This window comes from Myotis lucifugus, unplaced genomic scaffold (genome assembly GCF_000147115.1).
Source record: "Myotis lucifugus unplaced genomic scaffold, Myoluc2.0 scaffold_376, whole genome shotgun sequence".
Lineage (NCBI taxonomy): Eukaryota > Metazoa > Chordata > Mammalia > Chiroptera > Vespertilionidae > Myotis > Myotis lucifugus.
Window position 1 is genome coordinate 468,313 of NW_005871424.1, and position 26,811 is coordinate 495,123.

The window sequence follows — 26,811 nt, forward strand, 5'->3', positions numbered from 1 at the left end:
TGCTGTGTAAGCCACCGTGTCGGTGGTAGCTTGTTACAGCAGCCACAGGAAGTTGTGCAGCTTCACACAGAGTTCACTTTTACTCTGGGTGCAGCGGGAAGTCGTCGGTGGGGTCGGAGGAGGAGAATGATGAGTTTTTAGGATGGTCCCACTGGCTGCTGTACAGGGAGTTGGTTGTCAGGGAACAAGAACGGGAGGAAATGGGGAGTGGCGAGGCGGCCCTGGCAGTGGTCACTTGCTCGGGCTGTGGAGATGGAAAGAGTGGACAGATGACTACATACATCCCAGATGTGGAAGGGACAGGACACAGGCCTGCTCAGATCTAGGAGACTGAGGGCGGTGGGGTCCGGGATGAGTCCCATGTTTCGGGTCCTTTCCTGGGGCAGGGAGCACAGAGGAGAAAGACCAGGACTTGACAGAGCCTAGACTAGGGCCCACAGTTCGGAGTGGGACCTGGCCAAGGCAGGTGGGAAGGCTGTGGTCTCCATGGTCCAGATGGGCAGATGTGGCATAGAAGTGACAAGCAAGAGTCCCCTGAAATGAAGAGATCAACCAAAGAACTTGTATGCATATATGCATAACCCATGGGCACCGACAATAGGGTGGTGAAGGCCTGGGGCAGGAGGCGGGGTCAGACTAGAAGGGGTCAATGGGAGGGGAAAAAAGGACATACTTAATACTTTCAACAATAAAGACTAAAAAAAATAAAATATAGCAACAAAAGCAAACAAAATGTTCTGGGGGGAAAAGGATCCATTCAGAAAAAAAAAAAGAGTCCCCTGAAATCAAATGCTATTCAGCGAACTCATGCTGTGGAAGAAGTTTGTAAGTTGTAAATATTAGGGTTGGGTGGGGATGAAGCTTGGAGTCCAGGCTTAGCCAGTTGAGGATGTTGTTTTCACTGCATTTTGGTGGATGGGAGCTGGGGGGTGTATCTGCTGCTGCATAGCAAATTACCCCCAAACCCAGCAGCTGAAAAGAACAATGTCCATTCACTATCTGAGTCAGGGATCCAGGAGCGGCCTAGCTGGGTGGTTCTGCCTCAGGGTCTCTCATGAGGTTGCAGTCAGCAACCAGGGCCACAGTCCTCTGCAGGCTCAGCTAGGGCCACAGGACCTGCTCCAGGTTGCCCATGGTTGGCAGGTTAGTGCTGGCTGCTGGCGAGGTCTCACCATGGGGGCCTTTCCGGAGGCTCATTGAGTGCCCTCGCAACATGGCAGTCGGCTTTGCCCAGAGTGAATGACCTAAGAGATGACAAGGTGAAAGCCACAGCGTGTCCTGGGGCCTAATCTTGCACGTGATGCTCCACCATTTCTGCAGTGTCCTCTTCCGAATGAGAGAGGACTCCACAGGGGCATGTGTGAAGGTTCCGATTTTTGCACATCCTTGCAAACACTGTTTTATCTGACTTTCTCATGATAGCCATCCTCCTGGCTGTGAAGTAATACCTCACAGTGGTTTGGGGTTGCATTTCCCTGATGACTAATGATGTTAAGCAACATTTCGTATGCTCACTGGCAATTTGCATATGCTCTTTGCCCCTTTTTTAAAAATTGGCTTGTCTTTTTCTTAGTGAGTTGGAAGAATTCGTTATGTGCTGTAGTTACAAGTCCTTTATCAGACTTAAAAAAAAATCCTCACCCGAGGATATTTTTCCCATTGATTTTCAGATTGAGTGGAAGGGAGGAAGGAAGGGGGAAGAGAGAGAAACATCAACATGAAAGAGACACATGGATTGGTTGCCTTCCACACGCACCCCGACTGGGTCTGGGAAACCTGCAGCCAAGGTACTTGCCCTTGACCGGAATCGAATCTGTGACCCTTCGGTCCGCACATGCCTATGTTCTAATCACTGAGCAAAACTGGCCAGGGCCTTTATCAGATTTTTGATTTGCAAATATTTTCTCCCATTCCATGGGTTGTCTTTTCGCTTCCCCCCTCCCTAATGAAATCTACTTCTCAAGGACTGTGTGAGGATTCAGTTTCTTGATGGTGTCTTTTGAAGTACTATTTTTTATTTTAATGAAGTTCAGTTTATTTTTTTCTTTTGTTGCTTGTGCTTTTGGTGTTATATCTAAGAATCCATTGCTAAATCCGAAGTCATGAAAATTGACCCCTATATTACCTTCTAAGATTTCTATAGTGTTAGCTCTGTGTTTAGGTCTCTAACCCATTTCAAGTTAATTTTTTATATGATGTGAAATAAGCAATCAGCATTCTTTTGTCTGTAATAACTGGTTTTACAGCACCATTTATTGAAAAGACTATTCTTTTCCCATCGAATGGTCTTGCAACCCTTGTCAAAAGTCATTCGGGTTTATTTCTGGATTTCACTTCTGTTCCATTGATCTATGTATGATTATCCTTAGGTCTGCCTTAATTATGGTTGTTCTATAGTAAGTTTTGAAATCGGGAAGTATGAATCCTCTGACTTTTTCAAGATTGTTTTGGCTATTCTTGGTCCCTTGAGATTCCATATACATGTTAGTATTAGCTTGTCAGTTTCTACAAAGAAGCCGGCTGGGATTCTGATAGCGATTGCACTGAATCTGGGGCTGGCACTTTGCTGTGCCCTTCACGCATATTAACTCATTTCATTTTCACAGCAGCCCTCGGAGATAGGTCCTCCTTTAATCTGCATTTTACAGACGAGGAAACTAAGGATTTGCCTCAGCCACACAGCTGGCCAGTGGCCGAGCCAGGATCCTGAGTCCATGTTCACAGCCACCGTGCTAATAAGCTGCCTTTGCGATAACTGGGGCTCTCTGGCCGAGCCTCCCAAAGGGTGGGGCTCTCTGGCCGCCATGCTGTCGGTGGGCATAGCCTCTGGCAGACCCCACATGGCTCCACACTCCTTGTGTTCCAGGCAGCCGGTGAAGATCGTGTACTCCTCCAAGGATCCTGCCAAGCCCAAAGAGGGCTCCAAGGTGGATGTGAACGAGGAGGCCGAGGCTCTGATTGTCAGGGCCCCCCAGAAGGTGCGGGAGCCGTCCCTGTTCAAGGTGCTGTACAAGACCTTCGGGCCCTACTTCCTCATGAGCTTCCTCTACAAGGCCCTGCACGACCTTATGATGTTTACCGGCCCGGAGATCTTGAAGTAAGACCCCTTCCTTCCCAGCTGGGTGACTCTTCCCATCCTTCTAACGCTCCCTTAGGGTCAGGGGGCACCTTAGGGTCGGGGGGCTGCTCCAGGGGGCTTTTACAGCCCAGTCTCTCCGTCTACCTGCTTTGCTTGGCGCTTGTCTTTAATAGCATCTTAATTAAGGCCACTTTGATCGCAAGTAACAGAAACTACTTACTAGGTTCCCCTGAAGCCAAAATGGGGGAAGAGAGAGGACTGTCTTGGGCAGCGAAGAGCACCAGATCCCATGAAAACTGCAACTCAAACCAGAAAGTCAGAAAGGAGGTCACCTCTCTCTGCTCTGCCCCTCCTCCTCCCCCCCTCCAACTCCCCCTCCTCCTGCTCCTGCTCCTGCTCCTCCTCTTCCTCCTCCCGCTGTCTCTTTGGGGCCACACATTTGTTCTGTAGTCCTCCCTGCTCTGTCCCCTTATGCTCTCTATTTGGTCACCTGTGGGTGACTCACGGGTGCTGAGCTGGAGCAGTCAGTGCAGGAAGCCTGAGGCACCCTGTCATACCTGAGCTCCTGTCCAGTCAGATCACCACCGGGGATTTGGTTTTGAACCTATAAAATTGAAGTACTGCCCTAACCAGTTTGGCTCAGTGGATGGAGTGTCGGCCTGAGGACTGAAGGGTCCCAGGTTCGATTCCGGTCAAGGGCATGTACCTTGGTTGCGGGCATATCCCCAGTAGGGAGTGTGCAGGAGGCAGCTGATCCAATGTTTCTCTCTCATTGATGTTTATAACTCTCTATCCCTCTCCCTTCCTCTCTGTAAAAAGTCAATAAAATATATTTTTTTAAAAATTGAAGTAGTAATGCTCTCCTCGCCCGGCTTGGGGGAAAATAAAAATGCTGAAGCCGAAGGACTTTTTCCCCCGCACGTGCGCATCATTCTGGGCTCTGTCCTTGCGCCTTCGCAGGTTGCTCATCAACTTTGTGAACGACAAGAAGGCCCCGGACTGGCAGGGCTACTTCTACACCGCGGTCCTGTTCCTCAGCGCCTGCTTCCAAACCCTCATGTTGCATCAGTACTTCCACATCTGCTTCGTCAGCGGCATGAGGATCAAGACCGCCGTCATCGGTGCCGTCTACCGGAAGTGGGTGAGGCCAGGTTGTGAGCACGTGGGCTGACTTTGACATCTGCTGCGGCCCCAGAACCTGTAGGGACTTGGCTGGGTCCTCTGGGACCACCACGGGGATTGCAAGCCCAGCTCCTGGAGCAGTGGCTCCGGGGTGGCCTCAGTGACTGCGGACGGCACGGGTTGGCAGTTCTGCATGAGGCCTCAGCAAAGCAGGTTTCGGGGGTGAGCCTGGAGGAGTCCCTGAGCCCCCATGGCAGCCATGGGAGACGGAATTTCTCAGGCGGTACTTGATTTGGGGAAATCCAAGTTCAAATCCTAGCTCTGCTATTCATAGCCTTGTTTGAGCTTGTTCTAACTCTCCATTTGAACTGAGCAGAGGGCCCCTCCCCTGGGTGATAGGGTACTTAGCAGGCTTTAAAGGAGCTGCATTACCTTCTTGGTCACTCTCTCCTTAGCCTCCAGGACAAGGACACTGCTTGGGCCCCTGGGCTGGGAAGAGACTGTCTAGCACAGGGGTGGGCAACCTTTTTGTGAGTGTGTGCCAAAACCAGCAAAATCTCTGGCTCAAAATTCTTCTGCGTGCCAACCCTAATTTTTTGAGAACATGTTACACCTACTTGATATCTCTTAAGGTGTACGTATGTGAAGAACCTTGAAGAAATAATAAAATTCATTCGAGCGACAAAAACACAGAATATGATGATGAAAAATACATTTATTTTTTAATGTATACATGTACACTGATAGTCGAACAGAAAACTTTATGACTCCGTTTGATATTATCAGTGGGACTTTTGCTGCTGCATCACTGATGACAGAGATTTTACATCAGGTTTATATTTCGTGACCTTCAGAGATATGCACGAGCTACTACTTTCATCCGTCAGGCTACTCTTGTTATGAGACTTAACAAAATTCATCACTGAGAACAAAGATTCACAATTGTAAATGGAAGATTATAAGAGAGGGTTTTGCGTGCCAGCAAAAGTTACTGGCGTGCCATGTTTGGCACACGTGCCAGGGGTTGCCCACCCCTGGTCTAGCAGATAAGAAGAACGGCCTAGATTATTGGTTCCCAGCCCTGTCTGCAAGTCAGACTCACTTAGTGAACTTCACACATTCCTGATGCCAGGGCTGTTGCACCCAAGAAACCAAATCAGGATCTCTTAGGTGGGACCCAGGCATCATTATTCCTCAAAGTCCCAGATCACAGTGTGAAGCCATGTCTGAAAACCAGGGTGTTTTGTCCCTCCAGGTGATGTTTGTCCATGTCAGGAGATGTTTTCGGTTGTCAGACCTGAGGGTGCGGGCATCTAGTGGGGAGAGGCCAAGGATGCTGCTAAACATCCTGTATTGCACAGGACAGCCCCACCAAGCACGACCCAGCCTCGAATGTCTGGAGTGCCAACATGAGAAACCCTGGCCTAGACCTTGGTCCCTCAGTGTGTTTGGGGATGAGCAGAGCCATCTGGGAGCCTATTAGAAATGCAGTCTCAGGTCCTGGCCAGTCCTGAATCAGAGCCTACATGGTAATAAACTTCCCGGATAAGGCGTGTGTACACGAAAAAGGATGTAAAGTCCAGGTTTAGGCAACTTCCGAGGTCCCTTCCACTGCCTCAGATAGGAAGGCAGTGAGTGCATCGATACGAGAGGGGGCTTCATGCTGAGACGGACGAGTTGGGAAGGCAGATAAGTCAGCAGGGGAGGAGGAAAGAGCAGTGGCCTGTCCACTCTTGAGCAGCCTCCTTCTTTCACCAGGGCCTGGAGGCAGAGTTCAGGCTCCTCCTCATCTGCCACACTCACCCTCCCCTCTCCTTTGTCCCGCAGGCCCTGGTGATCACCAATTCTGCCAGAAAGTCCTCCACGGTCGGGGAGATCGTCAACCTCATGTCTGTGGACGCCCAGAGGTTCATGGACCTGACCACATACATTAACATGATCTGGTCGGCCCCTCTGCAAGTCTTCCTTGCACTCTACCTTCTGTGGCTGGTGTGTGTCCGATGTGGGTGCCTGTCATGTGGGAGGGACCTCCGTGTGTGGGCGGTGGGGGCGAGGGAGTGGATGTTGGCGACAAGAACCTCTATAGCTCACTGGTAGTTCTTGCTGTCATTTACATTTTCTTTTCTGACCATCAGCCAATTCCTGGATATTTTATTACTTTCCTCAGTTGTTGGGTTCTCTTTGGTGGCATAGTATTGGCATTCATCTTTTCTTGAAAATACATGTAATTAACAACCTTACAACATATGCACCATATTTCTGCCACTGTATTCTCCCAAACACTAACCTAACTCATTTATTCACTAGCCCTGAATTATGTTGGTCATAATCTCTTGGTCGCAAGGGGTAGAAATATACCAGATGGAATCAGCGAAGGATGCTGAACTCCCCTCTCCCATGAGCAAACCCAAATACACGGGTATGCTGACAATGAGCAGTTCCTGACTAACAAGGTAAAGAGATGAGTAGAGGTGGCCGGGAAGCTAGGGAAGCCCTGCGGGGACTCTCCGAGCTGGAGCAGCGGGTGTTTACATTCCCCTCCACTTCCTTGTGGCTGGTGGAGCTCTGATCTGGGCCTTGGCCTATCTGCAAGATCACCCCAGCAGTTAACAGCTACATCGCCCAGAGCCACTGCCTCTGAGCAAGGGAGCAAATGGGAACAACAGGTGTCACCACTGGCACCTGTCAGGAAGGCCAGGAACCACTCCAGCCACACCAGCCAGCGCCCCAGGAGCCAAGTGCCTGCCTGGATCCAGCTGGATTACCCAAACTACCCAGCAGAGGAGCCCGCAAAGAGGTCACTTCTACACAAGATCACTTTCTGCATAACAAAAAGAGAGAGACATACAGAGAAGGCTGGACAGCTGCGAGGGCTCTCCGGGGACTGCAGGTCATTGTTTATGTCCCCCTCTGTCTCCAAAGGGTGGGTGGAGGCTCTATCCAGGTGCCCTGGCCTACCTGCAAGATCGCTGAGTGTGCTTCCGACACACTGCCTGAGCCCATTTCTGCCGTGAACAAAGGGAGCAAGCAGAAGAGAATCAACAGGGCGTTACTGCACAAGGTGGCCTCCCCACTTGGAACCACTCCAGCTCAGTAGGCCAGCAGTTTGGACACCTTAGGCACCTGTTCAGCTCCTCCCGGCCTGCCAAAACCACCTGGCAGCCTACAGAGACTGCTTCTCCATTAGGCCACTTTTTCAAGACTGGGGGAGAGAGCTATTTTGTCTAATCTATATAAACAAACATAGAAAATCAAACAAAATGAAAAGGCAGCAGAATTTTTTAAGTTAAGTGAATGAATAAGAAAAATCCCCAGAAAAAAACCCCTAAGGAAATGGAGGTAAGTAACTTGTCTGATTAAGAATGAAAAGAAATAGTCATAAGGATGCTCACCAAACTTGCGAGTGCAATAGAGGAACTTTGGGAGAACAACAAAGAGACAGGGGAAGAACGAGCAAAGCAGACCCAAAGAAGACAATAACTGCAATGAAAAATACATTAGAAGGAATCAACAGTAGATTGGCTAACACAGAAGAATGGATCAGTGACATGGAAGGTAGACTAATAAAATCAACCAATCAGAACAGCAAAAAGAATTTTTAAAAATGAGGACAATCTTAGGGACATCTGGGATAACATCATGCACACTAGCATTCATATCATAGGGGTTCCCAGAAGGAGAAGAGAGAGAAAGGTACAGAAAACCTATTTGAAGACATAATGGCTGAAAACTTTCCGAATCTGAGAAAGGAAACACATTCAGGTCCAGAAAGTACAGAGGGTTCCAAATAAGATGAACCCAAAGACACCCACACCAAGATATATTACAAATTAAAGATGAGGATACGATCTTGAAGGCAGCAAGAAGAAAATGAGTTACGTATAAAGGAAACTCCATGATGCTATCAGCAAATTTACAGGTCAGAAAGGAGTGGTAGGACATCTTAAAAGTGCTGAAAAAAAGGAACTTACAACCTAGAATAATTTCCCCAGAAAGATTATCATTCAGAATTGAAAAGAGAAAGAGTTTCCCAGACAAGCAAAAACTAAAGGAGTTCATCACCATTTAGCTAGCTTTGCAAGAAATGTTAAAGAGTCTTCTTTAAGCAGAAAAGAAAAGGCCATAACCAGAAATAAGAAAATATGAGAACAGAACAAAAAAAGTCACAGTTAAAGCCAAATATTTAGTAAATGTAGCTAATCAGACATTTGAAAAGCTACAATGAAGGTCAAAAGAAAAAAGTACCAGATTTCAACACAATACATAGTAGCAGATACAGATTACAAAAAGATCTAAAATATGACATCAGTAACAAGTATGGAGGGGAATTAACGTAGTCCTGATACATTCAAACGTAAGTGTCTTAAAAAAGACTGCTATAGATAAAGAATGACATACAGGGTGGGGTAAAAGTAGCTTTACAGTTGTGCATATGGAAAATATCACAAATAATAAGTGAGAATAAACTGTTTTGCATACTCATAAACCTACTTTTGTTCCACGCTGTACATAAGACTCATGGTAACCACAAACCAAAAATCTACAGAAGCTATACGAGGAACAAAGAGAAAGGAACACTAAAGAACAACAGTAAACCCCAAGGGAAGAGATCAAGAGAAGAAGAAAGGAATAGAAGACAGCTATAAAACAACCTAAGAACAATGAACAAAATGGCAATAAACATACTTATTAAGAACCACTTTAAATACAAATGGATTAAGTGCTCCAATGAAAAGACAGGGTGGCTGAGGGGATTAAAAAACATGCCCCATGTATATGCTGCCTATAAGAGATTCACTTCAGATCGAAAGACACATACAGACTGAATATGATGGAATGCAAAAAGATATTTCATGCAAATAGAAATGAAAAGAAAGCAATATCTTTTTGGATGTGTCTCCTCAGGCAAGGGCAACAAAAGAAAAATAAATAGATAAATGGAACTATATCAAGCTAAAATGGTTTTGCACAATGAAGCAAATCAAAACAAAAAGACAACCAACCTACTGAATGTGAGAAGATATTTGCAAATGATACATCCGATAAGGGGTTAATATCCCAACTATATGGGGAAACTTCTACAACTTAGCACCAAAAAGAACAATCCAACTGAGAAATGGGCAAAGGACCTGAATAGGTATTTCTCCAAAGAGGACATATAAATAGCCAACAGACCTGTTAAAAGATCCTCAACATCACTAATCACCATGGAAATGCAAATTAAAACCACAATGAACTATCCCCTCACACCTATTAGAATGTCAGTCGTTAATAAATGGACAGATAACAAGTGCTGGTGAGGATGTGGCGAGGGAACCCTGGTGCACTGTTGGTGGGATTGTAACTAGCTGCAGCCACCAAGGAAAACAGAATGGGAATTCCAGGAAATTAAAAATAGAACCACCGTATGAATCAGCAATTCCACTTCTGGGTATTTATCCAAAGAAAACAAAAATACTAATTTGAAAGGTGTATGCACCCCTGTGTTCATTGTAGCATTACTAGTAATAATCAAGATATAGAAGCAACCTAAATGTCTATCCATACATGAATGGTCACACAATGAAATATTATTCAGCAATAAAAGCGAATGAAATCTTGCCATCTGCGACATAATGGATAGACCTAGAGGGTATTGTGCTAACAGAAATAAGTCAGACAGAGAAGGCAAATATTATGATTTCACTTATATGTGGAATTTAAAATAGCAGAACAAATGAATAAACAAAACAAAACAGAAACAGACCCATAGATACAGTGAACAAGCTGACAATTGCTGAAGGGGAGGGGTATGGAGAGATGGGAATAAAAGGGGGAAAAAAGAAATGATGAAAAAAAATTAATGAGAAAAGTGGCAGGGAAAAGAAAGAAGGCACTACCTTCGAAGTATTTGCACTAGAGTCCACTACCAATGTCTGCTGAGTAATAAAGTGGTCGGAGAGGCCCCTGTTTAGCCAGCAATACTTTTCGCCCTCAGGTTTCTTAGAGATCTCGTGATGCAATTTGGTGTTTGAGGTGGATAGGATCACAGCAGGCATAATTGTAACATCTGGGTATATGTTCCTAAAAAGAAAATAAATCAGTTTTAAAATAGCATAGGCAAATTAAGGGAATTTTGTGGGTGCATGCATGTAACTGAAAAGTCCAGGGACTTCAGGCATGGATGGATCCAGGAGTTCAAGGAATACTGTAAGGACTCAGTTTTACTCTTTAGTCATTTTTTGGCCCTCTTTTCCTCTGAGTTGACTTTATTCTCAATGGGGTTTCCAGCTAAATGGCTTTTATACTTTGGGCTTGTATCATTTTTACAGATAGTGGTGTCAGAGAAAAGAACATTCCTCTTTGCCTTAGCTAGAGTCCCAGGGAGCACTCTGATTGGCCTGGCACAGTGCTCTTTACATCCCCGAACCAATCACGGTGAGGCTGGAGGCAAAGTATTCTGATTGGCCAGCTAGATCACAAGCTCTCTCTCATTGTGAAAGGGGTGGAAGTATGATTGACAGCCCTTGTATGAGGCAAGGAACAGTTCCCCAAATCAAAAGATGAGGAGCGAAGATGCCCATATTCTAACACATGACTTATTCTTTCTCCCTTCTGAGACTTTCCTTCCAGTAAAAATGCCCTTCCATCTTTCCTCCCTAAGGATGAAATCCCACCCATCCCTCAAGGCTGTGACAAATGCACTGATTTTTTTCCTTCTCAATTAGATGGACTTATTCCTTTATTGAACCCCAATAGCTTTAGTATAGAAACTCGTCTGATTTTACCTTATAGAATAGTTTTTTGCACACTCAGTGTACCACCCCTTCCTCTCTTAGGGGCATGTTAGCTATTCATGGACTCACAGGGTCTTGTTTTCATATCCGTGGGTATAGTCCCAACATGTGCATAATAGGTGCACAAAATTATCTGTTGGTTTGGTTGTATTTTACACTTTTGGTGTATTTATAGAGCAGACAGCAAATGATTATAAATTGTTTCTGTTAATGAAACTTAGGAAATAAATACCACTATTTAGATGTCAAAATTAATGTCTTTTCCAACATCCAGTTTCCCAGAAAGTGTTGGGATATCCACTTCCCCAGCAGGTGCTGCCGTGGGTAAAATATCTTTTTAAATATTTTTAGACTTGCTTTTTGGGTTGGTTTATGAACTATGAAGAAAATTGCTTTGTTTTCAATGAGGGATGCTGAATGTGATATTGGCATTTGGGGCCAGATAATTCTCTATTGTGGGGGTTGCGTTCTTCGTTGTAGGATGTTTTAACAGCATCCCTGGCTTCTACCCACTGGACACCAATAACACAGCTCTCCTCTCAGTCCCCAGTAAGGACAACCTAAATGTCTCTACCAGGGGTCCTCAAACTACGGCCCGCGGGCCACATGCAAATACAAATATTGTATTTGTTCCCGTTTTGTTTTTTTACTTCAAAATAAGACATGTGCAGTATGCATAGGAATTTGTTCATAGTTTTGTTTTTTTTAACTATAGTCCGGCCCTCCAACGGTCTGAGGGACAGTGAACTGGCCCCCTGTTTAAAAAGTTTGAGGACCCCTGCTAGACTAGACATTGCCAGATGTACTCTGGGGGCGGGGGGGGGGGGAGTCCTATTTGGTTGGGGATCACTGACTTAGACCAAAAATAGGATTTCTCTATTTGACCATCAAAAACAGTGCAAGCTCTGGAATCAGACTGCCTGGGTTCAAATCCCTGCCCCTTCCATTAGTAGCTCTGTTGTCTTAGTCACTTAGTGTCTCTAAGCCTAGTGTCCCCTTCTGTAACTTGTGATGAATAACCGGTACCTCTCATCGTAGGGTGTTGGGACAATTTAATGAATTAATGCAGGTCATGCTTGTGGAACAGTGCGTGGTACACAGATGTTCTCAGTCTCTTTTAGTTACTGGCAGAGTTCTGAATGCCTTTGATTGTTGGTAGGAATCACCTTTGTTCTCACAGGTAGATTAACCTTCACTTGGATCAGCAGTAGTATTTTTTTGGAACTAGGCCCAGGGCCTTTGCAGGTGACTACTTGGAAGGGACTAACGCTCCTGTTTTTCTGAATGCCTAAGGTGGGGGAACCACATGACCCTCGAGTTCCAGCTGCATGTTTCAGCTGAGAAAAATGCACCCTGGGCTAACTTCTCAGGCTGCCTCCTGTGCCTGTGGCAGTTGGAAGATACTGATCTATATGGCCGGCCCTTCTTGACCTCTCTGAGACAGTAGTTTCCTTGTTTGCAATGGGACAAGAGAAAAAAAAAATCTACAATCTCTTATCTACAGATCCCAGCCAAACAGTCTGAAATCCCGAAGTTTTCCTTAACTCATTTGGTGGCAAAACCTGACTGAACTGACTGCGAACTCCTTGTGACCTTGATTATGTCTCTCATTGTGGACATTCCTGTTTTGCTGCTGAAGAATCAGTGCCTTTGCTCATGGAGTGCTGTGCCGGGCCTGGTGGGGTGGATGCACAGAAGGGCACATTCACCTGTGTCGGGGTCCCCCAGAGCACGTCAGGACTCGGGGCTAGAATCTATTACAGCAGGCTGAGTGAAGGGGTGGAAGTTTTGGGGGGAAACCAGACACAGGCTTCCAGGAATCCTTTGAGTGGTGACACACAGGACGCCCTGGATTCCCCAGCAACCAGGTGTGACACGTGGGTGGAACGTGGCCAGCCAGGGAAGCTCAGTAGAGACCTGGAGCCCAGGATTTTTATTGGGGGATCTGGTCACATAGCCTCTACCTGGCACTTACCAAACTTCCAGACTCCCAGCAGGAAGAGGGGTGTTCAGCACACACCGTATTGTTTGTATAAACAGTTCAGGCGCAGGGAGCCGCTTGCATCAGTTCTGAAAATGATGGGAGCTCTCCCCAAACCCGAGCTCCCAGATGCCAGCCAAGGGCCAGATTGGTAGCAGACCTTCAAATATAATAACCTCGGGCTGGCTGTGGTGACTGTGTTCTGCTCAACACCTTATTACATCTGGTCCCAACGGTTCCAATAAAGGATCATGAACCTGCATGTTCTTTTTAATATATATTTTTATTCATTTTAGAGAGGAAGGGAGAGGGAGGGAGAGAGAGAAACATCATAGATGAGAGGGAATCATTGATCAGCTCCCTCCTGCACGCCCCCTACTGGGGATTGAGCCTGCAACCCTGGCATGTGCCTTTGACTGGAATCAAACCCAGGACTCTGCAGTCCACAGGCCGGTGCTCTATCCACTGAGCCAAACTGGCTAGGGCGACCTGCATGTTCTTAAAGGTGCTCAGGAATAAATCTGAAAATTGGGTGAAAGAGTGGAAGTGCCTCGAACCTGCTGGGTGGAGTCGGAGTGGTGGCTCAGCCCAGGAAGCCTGTGTGAACCTCTGTCCTCTTTCCTTCCTTAGAACCTGGGCCCCTCCGTCCTGGCCGGGGTGGCTGTGATGATCCTCATGGTCCCCCTGAACGCTGTGATGGCCATGAAGACCAAGACCTACCAGGTAGGTATCTGTCTCCACCAGACTCCAACCTGAGCCCTGGCCTGGGGTCTCTCTACTTGGGTTTTGGCGGAGTTTCTTCTGCTCAGGATGTGGGGTTCTCAGCCTTGCCTACCTGTTGGGATCCCCGGAGGAGCTTTAACAAATGCTGATGTCTGGGCCCCCATCCAGGGATTCTGATTCACCTGATATGGGTGGGGCCGGGCATCACAAGTCTTTAAAGCTTCCTGGATGATCACAATGGGCAGCCCAGGTTGTGAGCACCCGAAATCATTAGACCAGCGGGCCAGTGACAGAAAACATGTCTGGGAGCCTCCGAGAAATCCTTACTTCCCCAGAATTTATTTGTGTGTGCATTTTTAAGAGTTAAGTAAAAATGACCCCTACGCCCTCTCCCCCCTTTACCTTATGCTAGATACAGTGATCAACTCTTTAGTTTCTGAGATACTTTGTATTTTAAGTTCTTAAATACCCAAGTAGCAGAGTGAATGCTTACTCATTATAAAAAAATGTTCAAGTAATACTAAGGTGCATAGATTAAAAGGGGATGTCCCCTCTCGCCCACAGTGAACACGGGCCTTTCTGTGCATGCATAAAGAGATCTGATCATATAGTTAGGTGTGGTGTGTATATGTATGTTTTTGTGCTATTGTGACCACATGTATTTTTACACGGGAGGGCCTGTTTGGCGGCCTGATGTCATCATTTGACACCGTGCCTCGGGGATTTTTCTGTGGCGTGAGTCTGACTTCATCCTCTTGAACTGGTGCCTGATGGTCCATAACAGAGCCGGGCCAGAGTTTACTTCTCTGGTCCTGCCGATGGCTATTTATGATGTGCCTGTGGAGTTTCAAACGAGAGGGCCCGGCCCCGCTGATGGTGCCCGAGGAGAGATGACTCCCAGGATGGTGGGGATGAGGCCCCAGCAAGCGGGGGCGGGGCGGGCAGGAGAGGAGAGGCGAGGAAGGGGCTGTGGCCCTGCTGCCTTTCATGCCTGCAACACGTGGGCTTCCCTGAGAGCCACCTCTGAAACAGCTGCAGTCACGGCTCCCACTCCTGGCGCTCGGTGTCCTCATCGGGGCCCAGGCATAACCGTGGCACACATGATGGGGTTCTTGTGAGCATTAAATGCCCAAATGCACGTACAAGGCTCAGAAAAGTGCCTGGCACATGGGAAGAGCAAGATTGCTCTTACCAATATTTAACAGCTGCATGGTGTGGACACCCAGGGGTCAGATCCAGTGCCAGCTGTTAAAGAAACCTTTCAGTATTTTACCAGTATTATGGCTGAAAATTCATAAAGAAAATAACGAAACGGGGAAGAACCCAACATCATCTCTCTTGTGTTTGAATCTGCAGTGTAGGGACCATGTTCCCTTTTTTCCCCTGGGTACCTGAAGGATTTTTCTTGCCTCTATTCCTCAATCTTACAGGTTTCTTTGTGTCTAATTTAACATGATTCAAAGCAGGGTTTTGTTTTCTTCCCCACTGATAGAAGAGTCCCTTGGAGCACTCAGGGTCAGGAGTAGGGTTCATGGCAGTTGCAGGGTTGGCTCAGTTTCCACACCCTCAGGAAGGCCCGTTTGAATAGGTTGGGGGGATGAGTGATGGATGGTGTGATGCCAAGGCCAGAAGTGAGCGGGCCAGCCCCCAGAGGTGGGCTGATTGCTCTTCTCTTTGAAGGTGGCCCACATGAAGAGCAAAGACAGTCGGATTAAGCTGATGAATGAAATTCTCAACGGGATCAAAGTGCTAAAGCTTTACGCCTGGGAGCTGGCATTCAAAGACAAGGTGCTGGCCATCCGGCAGGAGGAGCTGAAGGTGCTGAAAAAGTCTGCCTACCTGGCCGCCGTGGGGACCTTCACCTGGGTCTGCACACCTTTCCTGGTGAGTGAAGCCAAGTTTATCTTGGCCACATCATTTTATATTGCTTTATTATCATACCTAAGTATTTTTAAATTTTAACAAGGCCTTCTCCTATCACTCCCTTTAAAAAGTGCCCTGCAGCCCTAGCTGGTTTGGCTCAATGGATAGAGCGTCAGCCTGTGGACTGAAGGGTCCCAGGTTCGATTCTGGTCAAGGGCACGTGCCTGGGCTGCAGGCTCGGTCCCCAGTAGGGGGCATGCAGGAGGCAGCTGATCAATGATTCTCTCTCATCATTGATGTTTCTATCTCTCTTTCCTTCTCCCTTCCTCTCTGAAATCAATAAAAATATATTTTAAAAAATAAAATAAAATTTAAAAAATAAAAAGTGCCACACACCCCCCTTTATTTTATTTGTAACACTTAGCAGCTTCCAGCCCATGGTCCTCAAAGTAGCCAGTTCAGCAACTGTTTGTTACGGGTTCCCCATGAAATAAGGAGTTTGGACCAGAATGTCCACCAGCATCCTCTGCTTCCTCCATCGAGAAGGTCTTGCCAAGAATAAAAATGTCAGCTGAGTTAAACCGGGTGCTCAGTGCCGTAGTTGAGCTACATTACGGTGCCGGGTCCTTACCTACTGCTGACCGGTCACAGACTTGTGTTGGCAGTGACCTGTGCACTACACTTCGAGTGGCAATGCCAAACACACTAGAAAATTTCCTTATCCTTTCACTTATTGTGTCTCTCTCTACTGGAATGTCAATTCCAGGAAGGCAGGGATTTTGTCTTTTCTATTCAGTTGTAGTAGAAATAAACAATACAATAATTAAGAAAGAATAATACAAGAATAAACTCTGCTTTGTGTACTCACAACTGTAAACCTACTTTTGCCTAACCCAGTATATTCTTACGGGAATTCTATGAACTAAAAGCACACATTTTCATAAATTGTCCAATTTCCTATTAGACTAACATCTGTCTCATCACAGCTGAGTTGCAGGTGGAATGTTTAAGGAAACTCCTGTCTTTTCAGTGTTTGTTGAACTATATTTATTCTAAGCTCAGGGGCCAGACGTAGACAGGTGTGGACCACAGGCCGTAGGATGCTGACCCGGCTTAGAGGAATGGAATGTTCTTCTGAGAGTCAGGACGGCTGCTGATTCTGCTGCCAGCTCAGGGTGTGACCTCCTCCTCTGGTTTTCACATATTAAACACGAAGGGGTTAGGCCACAGGGATGTCACATATGGGGCCCTGCCTGCCCCCGCCCATTCCAGACATCCTCAGTCAGCCACGGTGTTCCCACCCACCGAGTTAGGTTCGAGCAATGCCCCAGGTGACCACTGTCAGCTCCTGGAGTTGGCGCAGGGAGTGACTTGCCATCTCCTAGCTGTTCTGGGACTCTGTTTCCAAGAAGCCTTCCAGCTCAGACACAGTGGCATCCGGGCTAGAAGGTTCTACCGTCTTATTCTTTCACCCTCCAATCTCCCTGATTTTCCCCAGGGATTCAACAACCACCTTTGATTTCTAAAAGTAAAAACAATGTGCCGAAACCGGTTTGGCTCAGTGGATAGAGCGTCGGCCTGGGGACTGAAGGGTCCCGGGTTCGATTCCGGTCAGGGGCATGTGCCTGGGGTTGCGGGCACATCTCCAGTGGGAGATGTGCAGGAGGCGGCTGGTCGATGTTTCTCTCTCATCGATGTTTCTGACTCTCTGTCTCTCTCCCTTCCTCTCTGTGAAAAATCAATTAAAAAAAAAAAATAAAAAAAATAAAAAATAAAAGTAAAAACAATGTAAGACTGGATGGTAGTTTTAGAGGGTGTTCATTTAATTATTTTTCTTTAAGTTGTTAAATAGTCTCTACATGTTTATAACTGTACTAGAGGCCTGGTGCACCACATTCGTGCACTCAGGGGGCGGTCCCTCAGCCTGGCCTGCACCCTCTCGCAAGTTGGGAACCCTTGGGGGTCCTTAGCACTGCTGTGGAGGCAGGAGAGGCTCCCGCCACTGCATTTGCACTCACCAGTCGTGATCCCGGCTTTTGGCTTAGCGGTGCTCCCCCTGTGGGAGCACACTGCATTGAGCATCTGCCCCCTGGTGGTCAGTGCGCGTCTTAGCAACCGGTCCTTCTGCCGTTCAGTTGTTTTGCATATTAGCCTTTTATTATATAGGATTCTATTTGTATATGTGATACGTTTTATTTTAAAAACAGAAATGTATTGCTGTGGTAAAAATCGTTAAAGCTGTTTTGAAGGATCTACAACAGGGCTTGCCACCTCAGCACTGTTGACATTTGGGACCCCGATAATTCCTTGTCTCTTTGTTGTAGGGGCTGTTCTGTGCATTGTAGGGTGTTTAGCAACATTCCTGACCTCTACCCTCAAGATGCTAAGTGGTGCCTCTCCCTCCAGTGTGACAATCACACAAGTCTCCAGACATTGCCAAATGGCCCCCCTGTTGAGAACCGCTGGTCTGCAAAGAAAAGCATAGCTCTTTTCCTCCCAGCTTCTTTTGTGTATTTCTAGAGAGAGCCTATATATCAGCATAACAGTGACTATGCATAACAAATGTCATTAAACTTAGATGTCTCTTTTAGTTACTTTACTTTTACACAAGTGATAGCAAATCATATAGAAATCCAAGGCGTTTTGTTTTTGTTGTTTTTTTAAAAATGTATTTTTATTGATTTCAGAGGGATAGAGAGATAGAAACATCAGTGATGAGAGAGAATCATCTGCTGCCTCCTTCATGCCCCACATTGGGGATTGAGCCCACAGCCCGGGCATGTGCCCTGACTGGGATCCAAACCGTGACCTCCTGGTTCATAGGTTGACACTCAACCACTGAGCTATTCCAGCTGGGTGAAGGCATTTTGAATTGCCCTTTTTTTTTTTTTAATAGGAAAAGATCTGCAGCCAGAGGGAGCAACGATAGGGTTTAATCCATGGGTTGTGTTACACTTAGGATGGGGGACTTTTTTCCCATCACCCTTGCTCTGCACATTAAATCCTCTGATCAAACAGAGTTTCCAGCTTGTCACCTGAACATGTTAGCCCTTCACGTACTGTCTCTTGCCCTGGTCTCTATTAGGAAGCCATGGCAAGAGATGCTGAGGTGCGGACTGGCTTTTCTTGATCTTGAATTTGCCACTCAGTTTTGGGGTGGGTGATGGGCTTCCTGAGATGGAATTTGTTGAGCTGGGTGTCAGTCAGGTCCTTGGCCCTGGCCGAGGCACCGAAGCCTCTGACTACATTAGGATAAAATATGTGGCCCTCGGTTCCCCTGGACGGTGTTTGCTGTTCATTTCCCTGGTGAATTCCTGAGCTTCAAGGATGATGAGGTGTTTACCCGCTGGTAGGTGTGATGGAAGACAGAGGCCGCGGGAGGTCAGACAGGAATGGGGGTGCCATATGGTGGGATTGATGGAACTGTTTTTCTAGGTTACAGAGCCTGGCATTTATCATGTCCACTTAATGCACTTTCCTAAAACAGCATCCCCAGGCAGCCGGCAATATTTAGCATTTTCCATCTTGGAAGATTTGTGAGCTTGCCTCCTGCTTTACCTTGTATCTCCTTTCATTAGATAGTTACCATTCCAGGTGTCATACGTGGACCTTGGGGTTTTTTGCTTGTATCCTAGAACATAGGGGACTTGGCAAATGGTGCACACTCAGCAAGTGTATGTAGAGAAATGAATGAATGAGATATTTGAGTAAACTATTTGTCTTGCAGATAGTCAGGAATTGTTTGTCTTGCAAATAGGAACTATTTGTCTTGCAATAGTCAGGAACTATTTGCAAGACACAGAAACTTAACTTAGATCTGACTAGAGTAAAAAAAAAAAAAGAACGAGGGATTTTTGAATCACAAGACTGAAAAGTCTAGGAAAGTGCTGGTTTTAAGCATGACTAGGGTTTCAGGCATGGCTAGATCTAAGTGCACCAAAGATCTCTATCCATCATTTAGCTCTACTTTATCCTTTCTGGTTTTTTGTTTTGTTTTGTTTTTTTTGTCAGATGTGCTCACCAAGCAGTTACAGTTCATCCTGTTATCTCAGTGAGGAGACAGCCCCCCCCCTCTCCCTGTTAGCTCCTGCAAAGCTGTGGGATTGAGTCTCATTGATGGCAGTTGGCTACATGCTTATCCTGAATCACTACAGCCAGGGAGATGGTATGCTTAGATTAACCAGGCCTGGGTCATGAGCGTGGGATGGGATGTGGGCGATTCCTCTTTGGCGGAAGCTTCTAGACCAGCGGTTCTCAAACTGTGGGTCGCGACCCCGTTGGGGGGGTCGAACGACCCTTTCACAGGGGTCGCCTAAGACCATCGGAAAACACATATATAATTACATATTGTTTTTGTGATTAATCACTATGCTTTAATTATGTTCAATTTGTAACAATGAAATTAGGGGTCACCACAACATGAGGAACTGTATTAAAGGGTCGCGGCATTAGGAAGGTTGAGAACCACTGGTCTAGACTGAGGCTGGGCGAGGTTCAGTTCCCCAAAGGGAAATTGAGATGATGTTACCAGCAACTGGGCAGTGGATGCTGGGCCGGCAGTAAGAACAGATGTCAGGCTGTTTAGGGGTTGGGCTGGCGTGGATGGTTCAGTCATTTGCCACATTTCTCCGTGGAGGCACTGTTAGCACTTAGAGTGGGACGGATGTTCTTCGTTGTTGGTGAAGGATTTCTCCCATTGTTTACCTTCACCCATGACAAGGCGGTAGCAAACCCCAGCTCCCCACCACCTACCACCCCAGTCACCTTCACACACTTCCACACACCCCCTGTCAGAGAGAACCAGGTTAGACCTATTTCCTACTGGACTGAGCCTCAGTGAAACAGGCAGGCTACTTCCCGGCCCCGCTGGCAGGAGCCAGGGACCCAGTAATTGCCCCAATGCTTTCTTTTCTCCTAACAGCCCATTGGCAGCTAGACTGAAGGTCACTGCTTTCTGCAAGTTTTACTTGGATGGGCTTAAATGTGGTTCCTTTCACTCACGGGTGCATGCTAGCAAGATAGACTGTCCTTTCGTGACCTTCCTTCATTTAATTAGCTAGAAAACACACCCCTGGGTGGAGATTTAATATGCTGATGAGACATGTGACGCATGAAGAAGCATGTAGTTACACACACACGCGCCAAAGAGTCCCCGCCTCTACATGTTTAGATGTCACACTTAGACGTCATCTTTCCCGCCTCAACTTCTTTCAAACCGTTCCCTGGCTTTTGTTTGGGGAGCAACATTTCTCTTTCTCCCTTAATTGTTCCCCTCAGTGCACCAGCTACATATGGTAAACCTGTTGCCTGAGCACTACTTTCTGGGGAACTCACATGATTTCTATCTTGGACATTCCCAAGAACCCAGTGGGTTCAATGGTAGGATTCTCACCTGCCTCCCAGGTTCAATTCCTGGCCAATGCACCAGGCTCTATATCGGTTTCTGGTGATCTCTTCTGATTTCTATCCAGGGTGCTGGTAATGTCAGGATCTCCATGCTTGCCTCACCTCTGAGCACACAGTGCCTCGCACATAGTAGGTGCCCAGTTAGTAATAGGTGGATGAATGAATGACCACTACTTCCTGGAGAAGCCAAAGCTGTGGGTCTGACAGGGGCCCATATGATGTTGCTCCCTCTCTACTCACACCCCTGTGCCGCCGGCAGCCACCCCATCACTTGGGCTGAGGGAGCTGGTATGTTCTGGTGGTGAGATCCTTGACGCCTGGTGTTCTCTGCTGCTGAAGAGACACATCTGAGTGTATGCTCTCCTGCCTTCAGGAAATCCACCCAGCTACCCACCCACCCACTCACCTATCTATTCGTCCATCCATCCGCCCACCCACAAACATTACCTGAGTACCTACCTTGATTTAGGTGCTGTCATGGGCACCGATGATAGAGCAGTGAATACCACAGACACAATTCCCCGCCCTCCTGGAGTGTTCATTCATCCTAATTGGGAGAGACAGTAGGCATAACAAACACATCATATAGTGTGCTACACGGTCGTAAGTGCTATGGGGAAAAAAGACTCGGGCTAGAGCCATAGGGAAGGCTTGCAGTTTTAAATAGGATGATGGAAGACCCTATGGAGAAGGGGACACTTGAGTCTTTACTTGTTGGAGGTGAGGGGCCCCACCAAGGAGAAGAAAGAGTGAGTGGAAGGGCCCTGAGACTGGACCTGGCCAGCCCCAGAGAAAAAGTAACCATGGAGGCCGGTGGGGCTGGAACCGAGGGGCGAGGGGAAGAATGGTAGGAGCAGAGGCCAGACAAGCTACAGACAGGGGACGTTTACAAATCAGGTGGGCCCTGGGGCCCGAGTCAAACTTTAGCTTCTATCACAGCGGTTCTCAACCTGTGCGTCGCGACCCCTTTGGCGGTCGAACAGCCCTTTCACAGGGGTCGCCTAAGACCATCCTGCATATCAGATATTTACATTACGATTCATAACAGTAGCAACATTACAGTTATGAAGTAGCAACGAAAATAATTCTATGGTTGGGCCACAACATGAGGAACTGTATTTAAAGGGCCAGAAGGTTGAGAACCACTGTTTTATCATAAGCAAAAAGGACTGGTTTGGAGAATTGGGCTTTTAAAAATGATTTGATATTTTTATTGAGATATAATTCACCACTTTTAAGTGTAAAATTCCATGGTGTTTAGTATATTCACAAGGTTGTGCAACTATCACCACTATCTAAACCCAGAATATTTTCTTCATCCCCCAAAGAAACCCTCATTGGCAGTCACTCCCCATTCGCCCTGCTCCCCCAGCCCTAGGCACCCACCCATCTACTTTCTGTCTCTGTGGATTGGCCCCTTCTGGATATTTCCTGTAAATGGGATGCTGTTACTCTGTGGCCTTTTGTGTCTGTCTTCTTTCACTTGGCATCAGGTTTTCAGGTTCATTCAGATGTAGCCGGTGTCAGTGCTTCATTCCTCTTTATGGCCGAGTACTGTTCCTCTGTGCGGAAGTATTTGGGGAGTTTGGAGTGAGGAGTGCCTTTGGTTATATAAGAGGCCACTGCCTGGAGGGGGGAGCCAGTGTGTGCAGCACGAGCACCTCGCCTCCGCCTTGGCCGTGGAGCTGGAAAATGTGTGGGCCATGCCGCAGGGGCACCCAGCTTGTTAATGTCAGAGCCAGGGCAGAACCAGCTTCGCTGCCCAGTGCCTTGCTCTCGGAACCAGTTTATAGATTCTTTGGAAGAATAATCCGAGGAGCTGGGGCTGAGTTTTGTAACAAGAAATAAAAACAGCTGCCATATATTGCATTTTTCTGTGTCTGTGCTAAGTGCTCTGGGTACTGTGCCAAGTGCTCCGCCTGAGCCCCGGGCCTCCTGCTGCAGCAGCCCAGCAAAGGTGTGTCAGGATCCCCATTTTGTAGATGGAAAATAGAGGCTCCCTTGGAGAAAGGAGGTGGCACACCCACCTGGTGTGTGGCCGAACTTACGCTTTTAATTTTTAAGCTTTACGACCTTCTAAAAGGTAACACAGAAACGAGGCAGCTGAGACCCTGAAAATACTCTGAACCACAGCCATACCAGAGGCTTAGACTGGAACACAGACAGGCAGGGCCCCGGCAGTTTATTACCCCCCCCCCCCCCGCACCCTCACCCCCAGTGATTCTAGGAGTCTGGGGCTGGCAGGGGGCCGGGAACTTCTGTTCATCTGCCGGGTCCAAGGTTTTCCAGACCAGACCGCCCCTGCTTGCATGTAGCAGATGATCTCTTGGGATGCCTGTTGTTAGCCTCCCCCTGCGCTGCTCTGTCCCGGCGGTGAGGAGGGGTGCAGACACTCACCCATTGATCTTTTCCCTGCTCCCTCAGCCAAGCAGCCTGGCCCTGGATTACTCAGGGGTCCCTCATTTCTCCTGTTTACGTGCTGTCATCTCTAACAGCTGAACCCAAATTCTGGCCGCCTGAGTAGTAAAATCCCAGGAACTTAAAGCAAAGTAGTAAAACCACAAGGCTTAAGGCAAGTCTGACTTTGTGGGGGAGGAAGTGGCTGTCGGTTTTCTTTTTTCTTTTTAAAATAAGTCTTCCTGTCCTGGGGGTATAAAACCATGTAAAGGTTTATGAGCTGGAAGGAACTTTGAAAGTGGCATTAATTCTCCACCTTCACCCCCATTTCTCAGATGAGACAGCTGAGGCATGGGGAGAGGAGGTGACTTGCCCAAGGTCTTATTCAGGGTTCCTGTGTCCCAGGGACTGTTCTAGGCACCAAGGACCAGTCATGTGCCTTTGTGGTGTTTACATTTTAGTGCAGGAGCCAGACAGAACATACATATGTTACCACACTAGATGGTGATAGGTGCCGTGAAGAAAAATAAACCAGGTGGGAGGGTGGGTAAGACGGAGTAACCCAGCCCCCATTTGGATGGGAAGGTTGTTTGGGCAAAGGGAACGGCAAAGGCAGAGGCCCAGAGGTGCGATCATGCTGTGTTGTTGGGGAATTCCGGTGTGCCCCAGAGAAAGTTGGTGGTAATTTGGGCTCCTGGTCATTTATTTATCCGTTCATTTTCTGAGCGTTATCGTGGGCGTCTTCTGCTGCCTCCAGTGGCCAGTGTAGGTGGTTGCAGCTCACGAGGGGAGGGCCTGAACACCTGGCTGGGGGAGTGGGGAGGGTACCTGCTCCCAGACTGTGACTGACGCAGGGACACAAGTCAGTGACGGCGTTCTGCTTGCAGGTGGCCCTGTGTACTTTTGCCGTCTACGTGACCATCGACGAGAAAAACATCCTGGATGCCCAGAAAGCCTTTGTGTCCTTGGCCTTGTTCAACATCCTTCGTTTTCCCCTGAATATTCTCCCCATGGTCATCAGCAGCATCGTGCAGGTACGGGCGAGGCTGGGGCTGCAGGGAGGGCTCTCCTGGGGACAAAACAAAAGGGCTTAGCTGTCCCCCTGCAGGCAGTTCCCTCCACACCGGCCATCCCTCTGCGCCCCGCCCCGTGGCTGTCATGCTTTTGGTCGTACCCCAAAGAAAGAAATACATTTCAGTTCTTGACAAGGAGCTCATATACTTAGGATTAATGCAGCCAGGCTTTCCCGTGCTCAGTAAGATGCTTTCTGAAGTATTTATTCTATTCCAGTCTGCTGTGTTCCACCCTCCCCTACCCCCTAGTCTGTCTTTTAAAAAATGCTTCTCTTGACCCATTAAGTTGATTTCACCAGCCACTAATAGGCCTTGACCCACCATTCCAAAAACCCCAACCTAGACCACCCCCCAGAGTCATGCCGTGACTCTAAGGAGAGGGAACTGCTCTCTCCACTTTAACACCGTTTGAAACTCCCACCACTTGCCTGCCGATCGTGTTTTTCACACGCCGTTGCACATATTCAGGTTGAAAACCCCGTTTTCAGCCACACAGAGGAATCAGTCTTAAGATTTGGTTGTACAACTCTGGTTGTAGGCTTTATTTAAAAAAAAAAAAAGCAGATAAGACCCCTTTTTATTATGAAACATTTCAAACGTATACAGAAGTAGCGACTAGGATAATGATGAACTTTGTGTACCCATCACCCAGATTCAACATTATGTCACACTTGTTTATCAGATCCTTTTTCTATCCCTCCACCCCCCTCCTTCCTCCCGCCCTTCATTTCTTTTTTTTTCTTTGCTGAAAAATTTTAAAGCAAATCCAAGACCTCTTGGCCATTCACCCAAAAATACTTCTGCGTGCCTTTCTTCTTGCATAGCCGGAACACCATTATCGTGCCTAACAAAACTAACAGTCCTTTCTTAAAGTAATACTCAGCCCATCTGAAAACTTCCCAGCTTTGCTGGCAGCGGCAGGGACAGCATCAGTGTTAGACCCGTGGGGTCAGACCGGACCTGGGTTCAGCGGCCTCGGTACTTGCGTTCTGGCTAGGGAAGAATTCAGAGCCAGGACTCAAACCATAAGAGAACATTTATTTGGAAAATCTCAGAGGTTGAAGAAGGAACTCGTAGAAAAGATGGGCTTAGGAAACAAGTTATAGAGGTAAAGGAAGGACCCTTGGAGCTTAGGAGCGAGGAAGGTAAAGGTGAAGTGCCTGGGGGGAGGGGACGGTTAAGGGGGCTGGGGAAAGGCACAGGCCTGCTCCCAGGAGGGAGAACTGCTGGGTCCTCTGTCTCAGGGTTTTAAGGGCGGAGATTTTAGGGGAGGTCCTAGGAGAAGATCTCAGTAGAATATTCAGCAGCTTTCGAGTTGTGTCCTTTCAGGGTCAATGCAGCTGGTCCTGAGGTCAGCAGTGGTGTCACTTGTCTGGTTTTGCTGCTTTTCGGGGCCTGGAGCTGAAATACAACTTGATGCTTAGATGTTATCTCTAGGGAGGGAAGGTCAGGGGTCCAAATCCCGTGCCCAGCAATATGAAAAGGTCAGGGGATCCAACCTGCATGACCAGCGATATGCTAGGGGAGGAAAGGTCACCTGGGGGTGAGGTCCTGCCCTACATTTGTCCTTTGCGAGGCACTCGAGGCTTTCCGCCCTGTGACCTTCTGTATCTGGCTCATCGCCTTTGCTCTGCTCATGTCTAACTGCCTAACACAGATCGTCTCATTAATGTCTTTACAGACGGGCTATTTGAATAAGAACCGTTATGTGTGTGTGTTTAAATCTTTTTATTGGGATATATTTGACCTATAACTGTGTACATTTAATACATTGATATATTGCAGTACAATTACCACCATAGTGTCAGGCAACACCTCTGTCACGTCACAGTTATCATTTCCCTTTTTGTGATGGGAACAGTTAAGATCTAGTCTCTTAGCAACTATGCTGTACATTCAGTCCCAGGACTTACTCATCTCCTCGCTGCTCATTTGTGCCCTTAAACGGGACCATTGCCTTTGGTTATTATGTTTAAGTCCCTTTGCATCTAGGAAAGTCCTTTTTAATACCGGTTGTGGGATTTTAAAGGAAAACATATTAGAACTGTTTTACTTGTTATTCTAAGGTGAATGCTGGCTTGGGGAAACGCAGAGCCTTCAGAAATGAGGGAGGGTGTGGGCCCTCTGCATCCAGGGCAAACCCACTGGGGTCTGTTTTGCAAAAATCCTTTCAAAAATAACCATGCCTTGTGTATGGTTGCTTCCTGTGTAGGCGAGTGTCTCCCTCAAACGCCTCAGGATCTTTCTGTCCCACGAGGAGCTGGATCCCGACAGCATCGAGCGACTGCCCATCAAAGACGGTGTGTGCGTTTGGTCCCTCTGTGCAGGATGCTGCCCTCAACTCAGCTGTCCTCCGTTTGGCTTTGCCCAGCAGCTTGTCTGTGAGGCCGC

At 47.3% G+C, this 26,811-nt stretch overlaps 1 protein-coding gene across 1 annotated transcript in view; it reads left to right on the top strand.

Annotated features, from left to right (window-relative positions):
• ABCC1 (ATP binding cassette subfamily C member 1) overlaps positions 1-26,811 on the top strand; it is a 106,026-nt gene that overhangs the window by 33,428 nt on the left and 45,787 nt on the right. The window contains exons 8-14 of the mRNA XM_006101666.2: positions 2,867-3,097; positions 4,040-4,217; positions 6,029-6,190; positions 13,589-13,681; positions 15,362-15,565; positions 24,235-24,381; positions 26,633-26,720. Of these exons, the coding sequence (XP_006101728.1) occupies positions 2,867-3,097; positions 4,040-4,217; positions 6,029-6,190; positions 13,589-13,681; positions 15,362-15,565; positions 24,235-24,381; positions 26,633-26,720 (1,103 nt within the window). The remainder of the gene's footprint in view (positions 1-2,866; positions 3,098-4,039; positions 4,218-6,028; positions 6,191-13,588; positions 13,682-15,361; positions 15,566-24,234; positions 24,382-26,632; positions 26,721-26,811) is intronic.